Genomic DNA, 13155 nt, shown 5'->3' with positions numbered 1-13155 from the left:
TAATCCAATTTTCTTTTTTAAAAGTAGCTGCCATCCTGGAAGGAACTAGTATACTTGTTCCTTGTGACACTTGTTACAAGTTAACTCTTCGATTTTATGAACTCTCATAGCATTCGAGAAAAAGTAAAAAAACAGAGAACAGAACACCAGCTGTGCCCCATTTCTGCCTCTATAACAGGAGTGGGGCTCATCCATAAACCTGCAGTGAGGGCTGCCAGGCCCCGTACACATTACTCACATTACCGGACTTCCTAATCAAGACAGTGACAATGGCCCTGTGAAAGGATTTTACAGGATGGGAGGGGAGGTGGTTCTAAACAAAAGAAAGTCCAAGAGAAAGGTAAGCTCTGTTCCAAGTATGAGGATGATGTGAGTACTGGGGACAGAAGTGCTCTCTCTCCCAGGACGGAGGCATGAAGAACTCCATTTATGAGCTGCAGTTCTCTGAGTCCATAAAACTTCCCTGGAGTTATTAAAATTTCTCAGTTACTATTTCCATTACTTCCAAGTTTAAAACAACAATCTAATGCTGGTATACTTCCAGCCCTCAAAACACAAGAAAGTTTTCTACGTAAATTTTTGCCTAAATTTTACCTGCTATGCATATTCATTTCTCCATTGTTTACCAGTGTTTTCTTCCGACAAAACTTCAAAACTGAAATAACCACCACCTTCCTCCTCTTTATCTACACATGGGCGTATGAATGCTGCTGGAAGATTCCATCATCAGACCGAGCTGGCACTGCTATAAATGCTTCACTGGCCATTTTAGCTGTGGTCTAAACTCCGGCCAAGTGTTCAAGCCATCCCGGATTCCTCCCTCTGCTCCCCCCGTGTCCAACGCGCCAGCATACCCTACTGATTGTTCTTGCTACATCTCTCATTTATCCCACTTTCTGCATCCCCGCCGTCAGCTCCTCAGCCGCTCTTTCCTAGATTCCTGCCTCAGAGGTATTTATAAAACGAAAATCAGATCACAAGGCTCCTCTCCACAAAATGCCTCAGTGGCTCCCCAGCGTCCAATCCTACGGAATAAGAGCTTAAGTGCCTGTGAACAAGATACGAGGTCTTAACGGTCTTCTCGCTGGCTGCTGGCGCTGCCTCGTCTGCTGGCACACCCCCTTTGGAATCTGTGTTCTGGAAGTGCCGGGCTCCCTGCTGTCTCACGGCTGCGCCGCAATCCCTCTTGGTACCATACTTTTACCCAAGCCGATCCCTCCGCCTAGAATGTCTGCTTCCTGCCTCTTCTCCTGACAAATGCTTGCATGTCATTTGAGCCTCAGTGTAAGCAGAATATTGTATAATGCCTGAAAGAAGGTGTTGAGTCAGTTTTTGTTAATTGTGGTAAGAACACTTAACCACAGATCTACCCGCTTAACAAATTTTAAGCGCACAATACAGTATTGTTAACTAAAGGATCGGTGTTGTACAGCAGATCTCTGGAATATATTCGCCTTGCGTTAAGTGAAACTTTACATCTATTGAGGAGCAGCTCCCCTCTTCCTCTCCCCACAGCCCCCGGAAACCACCATTCTACCTTCCGTCTGTATGAGTGTGCCTATTTCAGGTATTTCATATCTGAATCTTGGCTCTGACACTAACATTGTAACCTTACACAACCATATAACCCTCCACAGGCTCATTTTCCCATTTGGTAAAATGAGTTAAGAATTCCTAAGGCACCTCTGTGACCTGGGTGAGAAAATAAAGTGCATAGCACAGTACCTGACTCATGGTAAGTGCTCAGTGAACATTAATAACTGTGGTAAACTTTTCTTTTTCTTTCTTTTCTTTGTGTTCTTTTGTTTTTTGTTTTGTTTTTTGGTTTATCACTCCTGTTTTCTTCAGGGTAGTTTCTCCTCTTCTCCATCTTTGTAATTCTAGTGGGTGAACAAAGATTTCCTCCATACCTCAATGAGAAGGGTGGGCCCCCAATGCATACGAGCCTCCCAGCTTATCACAGAAACTTCTCCCCTGTCCACAGCAGGAGGTCAGGTCAGTATTTTTCTATTTAGAGTTGGAGGATATGCCTTTAAGGTCATGAAGCTGGAAGGATATCATTTGGGGACTACTCCTGCCAAGTGAAGGGATGTCTGAGACAAACAGACCAATATAGGTCCAAAATATAGGAGACCAAAAATATAGGACCAAGGGATGGAGTAACTGGGCCAGTGACAGGGGTGGGAGGAGACAGTGAGAAGGTCTGGGAATCAGGGAGGTAAGACAAAAGTAGAGAATCCAAATGACATGAAAGTACTGTTTCCAACTTAATCACACCTAAAGAGAGGTCTTCTCACATCCGTGCTCAATAAGGTCATAAATTCTTCTTTCCACTGAAGTTTGAGTTGAGTCATTTACAACCAAGACTCCTAACTAGGGGTACCATTATTTGTCAGTTACAACTATTATTGCCATTTCCTCCCGAAAGCCTTCCCTGATGCCCTCAGGTAAATTTAGTTGCCTACTTTCCTGTGTTCTTACTACACCTTTTATATACCTTCACATTAAACTGCAAAGTCTTTGCTATGGTCTGAATGTTTGTGTATTGCCCAATTCTTAGGCTGAAATCCTAACCACAAAGGCGATGGTATCAGGCGGGAGGGAGGTGATCAGGTCATGAGGGTGGAACCTTCAAGAAGGGGATTATAAAAGAGCCTCCAGAGAGCTCCCTTGCCCCTTCCACCACGTAAAGATACAATGTGAAGTCCGAGACCTGGAAGAGGGCTCTCACCTGACTATGCTGGCACTATGATCTCAGACTTCTAGCTTCTAGAACTGTGAGAAATAGGTTTCTGCTGTTTAAAAACCCATCTAGTCTATGGTACTTTGATACAGTGGCCCAAATGGATTAAGACAGTCTTGGATGATTGGTATTATATCTTTTTTTTTTTTTTTTTTTTTGGTACCATGCCTTTTTAATGTCATATTCTTAGTTATCATCACAGTGCTTGTAACATAGTGAAAGAAACTGTATTCATAATAAATATGTATGGAAAAATAAAATGATCTGCTTATGAACAAATGCGAAATAATAATAGCATTTAGAAAAGTGCTTAATTTACGCCAGATTGTTCTAAACACTTCAAATATATAAACTCATTTAACTGCCTCAAACCACTAGTGCAGGTTCGACTATTATGCCCACCTTACAGACAAATAAAATGAGGAACAAAGAGGTTGTGTGCCCATGGTCATAAACTCTAGTTTGTGGGATTAAAGCAAGAGCACCCTGGCTCCAAAGTTCATGACTTTAGTCATTTTAATGTTAAAATAAAAGCAACATACCCTGTAAAAATTACTTTCTGCAATCACTCCCCATGTTACAGTTGCTCAATAAAGTAAAAGAGTCTAGTTATTGCACTTTTAACAAAAGACAAGCAAGAACAAAGGAAACTTTCAGGTTCCAATATTTTTATAAAGCATTAATTGCTACTCTGCAATGTGTTACCACATTAAAAACATTAAGTTCCAAACTTTGTAAGAAAAAGTCTAAAAATTTAGAAAAGGATAAAACTTAGCTTGTGAACCACACTCTTCCTTTCATGAATGAATCACTCACTTACTCATTTATACATTAAAATACTTATTGAAATGTATTGTATATGCCAGGCACTAACCACTAATCTCAACTTTTTTTCTTCAATCTGAAGAGCCTAGGAATAATGACTTTAATATATTTTATACCAAAATTCCACCCCAGAAGTATTGTGAAGTTTTCAGAAAGAAAAAATACATCTATACATTTTCAAAATGCTTTCTTTTATAATTAAGTGTAAATGATTACCTGTTTTTGGTAATTATTTTTATATAACATATAGTAAATTGCCAATGGCTAATGATTTTAAAAATAAGCATTGCACATTTGTGTATAGTATTTAGAATCCTGGTGCCATCTTGTGGTTTAGAGACAGCATTTCTCTATTCATTTTAATTTGTCACAGGTTTTTTTTAAAAAAGGTATTAAATAGGTGGATTATTGATGATTATCTACCATACAGTTCTAATTATATACTTCTACCTATATCAGACCAACTTTTAGGTTCTGTATGCTTACATTTTCTTATTTACCTAATGAAAAGCTTTTCAGAATCAAGACAAATAGGATAAATACAATCCACAAAAATAGATTTCTAAAGTCACTAGGACTAGGAAACACTGTCTGTTCTATCCTTCTTAAAAATTCCCTGTTAATATTTCTTTATTAATGTCTCCAAGAAGTTCTCTCACAAAGAAATTACTTTAAAATTTCTATAGTTCTGTGTTTTTCCAATAATACCAATGCACAAACTGTAGAAGGTACTTTGGGAAATGGTGAACTACTAGATTATTCACCAAGTTCCATTATGTTCCCTTTCTCTCTATTTTTGGTACTATTTAGTACACTGGGAAGGTACATTTCAGCAATTTAATTCTGTTTCATTATGCCTTGTGCTTATATTTTTGGTAGAATTGTATAGTTTCTGAGATACACTTCAATAGATTCTCAAAACAATTCTGTAGAACAAGAAGAGCAGGTTTTATCCTCCTCCTCACGAGGACAATAAGGCCTACCCTATTCACCAAGGTCACATATAATTAACATAGGGTGGCTTTTCTCCTAATAGTCCCTGCTCTGTTCATATTTGAAAGTTAGTGAGATTGTGGGGGAAGGAGTGGTTCCCTAATATATGTCTGAAATAAAGTTCTGTCTGATGTTACCAGTGATACCTAATATGTGAAGTATGAATATTTACCAGTAGAGTATTTAATGATGATATAAAGAAAAGAAATTTTTATGAAGGTTAGTATCGACTAATATTTTTTCTACAAAACAGGAAAAAATGACTAGAAGGCATCAAACCCTTAAACTTCTATGCCCCTGTTTCTGTGTGGTGGCTCAGGGGACCTCAGAGAGGCTGGTTCCTGCTTCACTCCATCTTTGCTCCATTGTGCCTACAGCTCAATAGAATTGTGGAGAAACTACTGTACTCCCAATCACATCAGGAACTCCCCTTCAGAAAACTGAGTTTTAGTGGACTTTCCCAGGGAACAGAGAAACTAAATGGAGATTCTCTTTTCTGAAGGAAAGCTGGAGGCTTAAATAACAACACCAACAACAAAACTCTCTCCCTTTACATATTCAAATGTCAAAAAACAAAACTCTCTCCCTTCACATACTCAAATGTCAAAAAAAATTTTCTGGTAAATGAAGACATGGAAATGATTGTTTGAAGGACTAGTTCCTTCCTGCTGTAACTGATTTCTGGAGTGTAAGATGGATCAGAAAGGACTGCATTGCAGTCTCATCCCTAAAAACAAAACTGAAGCCCAAAGGCCTTGCAAGCCTGGACCTAGAAGCTTCGGGAGCCATAGCTGTGGATGACAAGGTATTCTGGCCTTCTATCAGGCACCAGCATAGATGCAAGACTGACATGTAACTGGACCTCAGAATTACGAGTTTTCTCTATGGTTCCATTATTTTGATTTATAACTTTAAAACTAAAAAGTTAAGTCTATTTCTTAAATATTTACTAGCTACCATATAAAGATATTTTTTGATTATCTTAAAATAAGTTTTCAAGGGGCACCTGGGTGGCTCAGTGGGTTAAGCGTCTGCCTTCAGCTCTGGTCATGAACCCAGGACCCTGGGATTGAATCCCACATTGGGCTCCTTGCTCAGGGAGGGGTGTCTGCTTCTCCTTCTGCCTCTGTCCCTCCCACCACTTGTGCTCTCTCTCTCATTCTCTTTCCCTCTCTCAAATAAATAACTAAAATCTTAAAAAAAATTTAAAAATAATAAATAAGTTTTCAAGAAATGTAATTATAGTAACGTGAATTACCTGAAGATGTGCTTTTGACTGGAAGAATTCTGGGTTTAGGTTTCATTTTAATTTTGTCTTTTTCAACTTCCTGGTCTTTATTTTGAGATTCAGATAAGGGAGTTCCAACCATGGCTCCACAACCATCAGGTGCCATTTCCTCATCATTTTTGGTGGAGAATACTGGCTCATCTTTCATTATGTCACTGTTTGATTTCTTGGTTTTCAAAAAAGACAGTTTTGGAGAATTCTTTTCTTCATCATCTGATAAATGGAAATCATTCATTTTTTTCTTCTCTGAATTTTCATCTACTGAGGTGTCAGAAAAATCACCTAAGGAAACTGAAAAATGGAAGAGAAAAAATGTTTTCAATAGTCTCTTTTAAAGTTGTGAAGGTTACAGAAATCAAAAAGATTACCCTAAAGACTAGAAATGAATTTACAACCATGAAAGGATGCAAGTATCTGCAGCTCTAAAACACAGCTAACTTAGGCAGTTTTTATTGCTATTTATGAAATAAAAATTTCAATTTCATTAATTTATTCAAAACTTACTTATTGAATGTGAATTGTGTGTCAAACCCTCCGCTTACCCTGAGAAGTCATTCAAAGGTTCCTCAAAATAACAATGGCATAGGATATTTAAATTAGGTTTTGGACTGTAGCGCTTTTATTTGCAAACGACTTCACTATATAAAATCAAAAACAATGGTAAGTAGAAGAATTTTACTAGTTATTGGCTAATTATATTATTTTCCATAAAAATTTTGGTACTACAATTTCATCCATACTAGAGTATTACGTTTTACTGTGAGAAGAATATTGAAGAATGCCAACTTAACTATATAGCAATGCTATAACTACTGTTCTGATTATTTTCAGAGAACAAAATCATTCACTGAATACAAACATACAAAGCACTGAATTTCAAGTTTAGAATTCTGTGTGCTTACACCTGAAACCTAAAATGTTAATATTTTTACATAATCAAAAGAGACCAAATTAAGTCATACCAGCACTGATATACTAGGTTTTTAAAACTGAGCCCCTATTACAGCCAAAAACATCTGATTTACAAAAAGCATTACAAAAGTGATTCTGACATGCACCAAAGTTTAGTTCTCTGGGCTCTAGTTTTTAATTCGCTAGAGTCTCACAGGGTTGACACTGGTGTGTCCAACATGGTTTACAACAGACAGGCAGCCTTTTATTTCAAACCTGCTATCGGTTAATTTATATTTTCAGTATACACCGTTCAGAAACAAAGACAATCATACAACTTCTTCTTGAAGATTACAAGTGGCTTTTTACTCATTAAAAAGTTGGAAATTTAAAACCAGTGTATATACAGCTATTATTTTAACGTGATTGTTTTTGAAGGGATGAGCTAAACATAACTAAGGAAGCAAAAAGAGGAAAAGTGGTTTACTTTTCCATATTCACACATACCAACGTCATCACTGTCAAAGTCATCTGAGTATTCGGAACTCCTCTGCCTGGCTGAGCGAGCTGTAATTGCTTTTATTAGCTCATCCTGAAACGAGATAATTAAAATCAATTTCCACCCAAACACAGAGTTCTCATATTTAGAATTAATTCTTTAAACAAACAATTTTTGGTTAATAACTGCTTTCAAACTCAGGTTTCATTCATATAACGACTATTCAATGAAAGCCCACCTTATGCCATGCACCCAAGCCCTCAGACTCAATGTGTAACATCACAGACAAGTTCCTCCTCCTTATGGAGCTTACAGTTCAATTGGAAGAGACAGGCAATATCAAATAAATAAATTACAGGGTGTAATTAAGGCGGGAGAATAATAAACAAGACAGGACTCAATTTAGACAGGATTTATTACAAACTGGCATTTCAGAAGAAACTGGTACTTTTTAAGATCTTTTGTTTTAGCACATTGCAGTAATAAATATAATTAATACTGCAAACTTAGAGGCTGAGTTCAAATGGTGGTGACTGGATAGAGAAAACTGAAATGTTATTATAACAGAAAAAAAAATCTATGCAAATTTGAAGTTGCTATATAACTTAATTTTTAAAAGTTGAGTTAAACTTTTATCTTAGTAATAACTTAGTAGTGAAGCTAGTTAAGTAGTCTGAAAGCCACACAGAAGAGTTGGTAATACTGGAGCCTAAACATGATCAACTGCAAAACCTCCACAGGAATGTAAGATATACTCCTGCATTATACAGGGCCCTTTCTAGAATCATTTCAAGTCCAACATTGCTAATACAGTGTTTACTTTTAAAATCACTCAAAATAAAAAAAATGTTTTGAAATACTTTACCTGGAAAGTAGTCCTTTTGGTGACTTTTGGACTCTTTGTATAAGCCAAAGTTGTGCTAAAAACTTCATCAGACATAGTGTTTTTTTTGTTTTTTACTCTTTACCTTTATAAAACAGCTAATAAATAATTGGAATAATTCAAACTCTGATGGTGTCTGAAATATACAAAAAACAAATCAGACTTGTTTGCAAACTTGAGAATTTCTATTACTACCCTTTAGTGCTAAAAAAAAAAAAAAAGAGCGAGGGCGCCTGGGTGGCTCAGTCGTTAAGCGTCTGCCTTCCGCTCAGGTCATGATCCCAGGGTCCTGGGAAGGAAGCCTGCTCGGCAGGAAGCCTGCTTCTCCCTCTCCCACTCCCCCTGTTTGTGTTCCTGCTCTCGCTATCTCTCTCTCTGTCAAATAAATAAATAAATAAATAAATAAGCGAACGATTAAGAAAAGCATCTCATGAACATTGTACTACATATTCACTTAAATATGTAGAGTTCTTCTAAAGAAATATAAAATTTTCACGAGTTTATTATCAAAAAAAGAAAAGTCAAATTGAAGTTATCCTAAAATAGTTTTGCAATTATTTTAAGGATGAGCAAATAAACGACTGCAACAGCTTAGTATGATAAAATGTTGCCAATTAAAATGCAACACCTTATTTTTCCCGTCTCTTCCATTCAAGAAATATAACATTGCCCATGAAACAGCCATATCTTATTTTAAAAAGACTACTAAGGAGATCGACAGCATAAAAGATACAACTAGAAGGACAACCAAAACAAACAAACAAAAGCTTGCGTACAGCTCTAGTGAAAGACAAAGATCAATAATGCTAAACTGCAATAGCGACGTTTTTTGTTTTTGTTTTTTTTTTTCCAGTCGCTCTTCCCTCTCACAACAGTGCTCATGGGGCTAGATAAAACAAAACGAAGCTTCCATGATAAGCAGCATTAAAATCACTGCACGAATGGGCCTGTGAACTTTTCTCGTGCTCGGAGTCGAGGCCTGGGCCTCAGCCACCTCGCCGTCCGCCGCAGCGCGCGCCCGGGGACCGCTCCCGCCCGGCCGGGTGGCCCTCGGGTCCCAGCCGGCTCCGCACAGCACCGCGCCGCCTGCCCGCCCGCTCCCAGCACTCTCCAGGCCCGTGCAAACCGAGCACTGTCCACGTCCCGTTCCTCCGAGACCTCCCAAGACCCGTGTTCTGTACCCACCTCAGCCGATCCTCGATGGGCTCCCGCTACCTTAAGGACTGAGCCCCTGGCCTCCGGCAGGAGTCTCTCGCCGGGACCTGGGCCTGCCGGCTCTGGGAGACTGGCACTGAGCTGAGCAAAGGGGAGGGACTAAAAGCGGAGATGGGAGACGGTTGCTAGGAAACCGCGTCTCCGGAAGGAAGTGACTTCCCTACCGCCAGGTCTCCCGGGTACCCAACACCGCTCTTCCGCCTGATGCGTCCCTGAGGCAATCGCCCAGACGAAGGAAATGACATCACCCCTTTGGGTCCCGGGAAAGGGGTGCATTATCGTCTACGGTGCTACAGCTGTTGCCTAGGAGACAGGACCCTCCCGCTCCCACCCGGAACCAAGAGCCTTGAGCTTTCTAGTGGAGTGAGAGTCCTTACCTCCACCTGCTGCTTGAGCCAAAGCACATTTACCGTTTTGCCACAGTTAGGCTATGAAGTTCTACGAATCGGAATAGAAGACTGACAGAATAGCGTACTGACAGATGGGACAGAATAGCTAGCTACATAGTGACATTTGCAGGCTAAGGAGAGGAACTGCTCCATTGAATTCTGGTACTTCCCTATGCCCGTGTGATGTCAGGCAAATGATGCTCCAGTTTCCTCTTCTGGAAAAAAAAAAATAATAATAATAAATAGCCACCTTAGAGTGTTGCTGTGAGCACTGAATGAAATAATGCAGGTGGGATACCTGCAAGAGTGCCTGGGATTACATTCAGTCAATATTAGATACACTTTTTATGCAACTCAGTCACAAAGGACCTGGACAGAAGTCTTCCCTTGTTGACACAGCTGAAAACCCCATTCCAAGTGTTTCTTTAATGTAAAGTTTCCCCCTTTGTATACGAAGTGGATAATCTGGTTAAAATCAAACCAGTCAATAAACAAAATGGTCTCAGACCGGAGGACCACATGCTGCTGAAGTAACCCAAACCAACATCACTTAATCAGCATAGGGAATCCTTAAATAAACAAAAGACAAAAACACTTCTTTAAAGACTTCAAAATAACATAGATTTATACTATTTTTAATTTAAAAGATATTTAATCCTAGCTAAATTGTTCAAATGAATGCATTGTCTAGTAATTAAACTTGTTCCTGGTATTTTTTCCCCATATCTCTAAAATTTATTAATTCTTCACTCATTCAACAATTATTTATAAACAAATCCCATTGAGATATATAGATTTAATAAATTAACATATTGAAAACTAAATGTGCATAACAAGAAATATGAAATTTAGTTAAAAATTATGCTTTTAGCAACATTTACAACATTTACAATTCAATTTTTTCAAAACAACCAAAACAACCAAACAAACATTAACAACAACATTTGCAACATTTTACAACATTTTACTTTTAGCAACATTTACAACATTGACAATTCAATTTTTTCAAAATTGTATTCGATTCATATTCAACTTGTTTGGAAACTCAGTTTGATCAACATTGGCCTAATTTTGATGTTTTCAAACATTTTTGAGTGAGTCATTGCATAAGACAAATATTTCCCATTTCTACCAGTTACTGTTAACTTTCTAATTCCTGTAAGTTATTAATAAACAAATACGATTCTGTCATGGTAACTGTACCCACAGTGAGAGGACAGAATCCCCAGCATCCTACTATGCGGAGTCCTAATTTGTTCATGTTGAATATTTATATTCATTCAAAAAACTCTGTTCATTTTTTATCCACCTGGCTAATATGTAGTTTTCATTTAGGTATGATTTAAGAAAATGAAATTCACAAAAAATATTAATGAAAAAGGCTTTAAGATCCTATCTTTTCCATAGAACCCACTAGATTTTTATTTTCAACTTGGTACAAAATAATTAATAAATGATATCAAGCTATGCCTTACAAAGCTACAGTAAACAAAGGAAGTTAACCTGAACTCAACTTGATTTCTACACAAAACCTAAAGCACAGTATTTTTCTACTGTTACCTTAAACAGTAGAATATTATGCACATTATCAATATTTTTAGGTAGCTTCAGTATAATATGTTAATAATAACATTATATAATACCTGAATTAATACTATGATTTTATCTAACACGTAGTTTGCAATAAATGCATAATTGTTGCATGAACTCATGAATAAACAAATAGCATTTTAAACTGAAAAATAATTCTTGAAACATTCCAGAAGGCCACATATACTCAATTAAAAAAATAAAAACACTACAACACACAAAATTTCAGTAGCTTATGTAACATTTTCTCTTTATTTTATTTTTTCAAATATATACTTGATCTCAGACATATTTGCTTAGCAAATATTTTTTGAGTTTATGCCCTTTTCATTTCTCAACCTTGTCTTCGTTCATTCATTCATTCATTCAGTACACCCACATCAATAACATTCTAGGTCAGATTTGGGGAGTTCAAATGTAAACCAGAGTAGGTCTCTGCCTAGGGATCTTATAGACCAGAGACAGCTGGAAGGTTGGGTAAGCACATGGTGATTATACTTTGTGCTAATTTCTCTGTGAAGTACAAAGAGAGGTCTCAAGAGAGAGCAAAGAATTCTTCCTGGAGGCACTACAAAGTTTTCAGAGAGAAACTGAGTGTGAGTTGATTAATGAATTTAGGAAATAGGAGGGATCAGAAGTATATTTTAAGCAGAGGAAATCGTCTGTGAATATGGAATCTATCTCATTGAAGATTTAAGCATTTGAACAAAGTGATAGTGTGTTGCCTTTTGGGTCACAAGGGGAGGGAGAAGATCTATTTCCAATCAAGAAGCAACTGAGGAGTGACTCTTCTTCAAAAGTTCCCTGCCCTTCCCTCAGCAGGCAAATTATTTATTGTCCTGTGATTGGCAGCATAAGTTCGAGAGAGACAAAGGATCTTGTACTCACAGCCAGCCCTGGGTGAATAAATAAAGCACCTGTCTAGCATTTTGAGAAGTGCACTACAAAAAGCAAATCCTCATAGATGTCAACTGATAAAGATTATATATACATTAAACACTGAATGCTCATGTGAGAAGAGAATGAGAGTAAGGACCCAAGATGCAAGTGTGTTTCTCAATATCGGTGCCAACTTGTGGGGTGAGAACTTCTGGAAGGGAAGTGTCAGAATCTTGAGGAAGCCAGTGATAACCAACTACACTGATTAAAAGTGTTTATCAGCTTCTGATGAGTGAAAGAAACCCGCCATTGTTAGTCTATTATACCAGCATGTCTAATGTAACATCTTGAGACTCAGGTAGGTTTGAAAAAACATTATTCAACTTGATAATCAGGTAGTTATTTTCGTCTATGAAATGTCAGACAAGACTCATTTATTATATTGACTTTATGATGTTCCTGAAGTTTTAAGAAATCTTCAATTTTAATAATGTTTTCATATACACAGTGACATTATTCTTATTTAGGAAGTTGAGCTAGTGTGTTCTTTCTTTCCTGATTGATTAGCCCACACTGCGTAAAATAGTTTTACATGTCATTTCTTCCAAGTGTAACTCCCTCTTTCACCTACCTTTTTGGAATTGTTCAGCCCCTTCCTGCTTTGTGCACCTTCCCCTTAAGACGAGTCCAGTCTGGGGATAGAAAAGACAAACTATTACTGTTTTGCACAAAAATTTTATGAGTTTTTGTGGAATTAAAACGCAGAGTTGAGGAAAGTCCAGGCTTTAAATATATATATAATATATATATATATATATATATATATATATATATATATATATATATATAAGGTGATGTTTTGCTCAGTTGGAGTTTCTTTGTAAAGGAAAACCCCTTTGAGGATATTCAAGAAAGAGAGGCCAGAATCCAGCTTTAGGTAATGTGAATAAAACAAATTCT

At 37.5% G+C, this 13155-nt stretch overlaps 1 protein-coding gene across 1 annotated transcript in view; it reads right to left on the bottom strand.

Moving 5' to 3' along the window:
- Nucleotides 1-9391, bottom strand: part of MAP9 (microtubule associated protein 9) — a 34363-nt gene extending 24972 nt beyond the window's left edge. The window contains exons 1-4 of the mRNA XM_021698898.2: nucleotides 9308-9391; nucleotides 8105-8258; nucleotides 7248-7332; nucleotides 5820-6140 (exon numbers count right to left, since the gene is read on the bottom strand). Of these exons, the coding sequence (XP_021554573.1) occupies nucleotides 5820-6140; nucleotides 7248-7332; nucleotides 8105-8179 (481 nt within the window). The 5' untranslated portion in view covers nucleotides 8180-8258; nucleotides 9308-9391. The remainder of the gene's footprint in view (nucleotides 1-5819; nucleotides 6141-7247; nucleotides 7333-8104; nucleotides 8259-9307) is intronic.
- Between the last annotated feature and the right edge of the window lie 3764 nt (nucleotides 9392-13155).

The sequence above is a fragment of the Neomonachus schauinslandi genome, chromosome 2 (genome assembly GCF_002201575.2).
Source record: "Neomonachus schauinslandi chromosome 2, ASM220157v2, whole genome shotgun sequence".
Lineage (NCBI taxonomy): Eukaryota > Metazoa > Chordata > Mammalia > Carnivora > Phocidae > Neomonachus > Neomonachus schauinslandi.
This window is presented reverse-complemented; position numbering and strand designations above follow the sequence as displayed.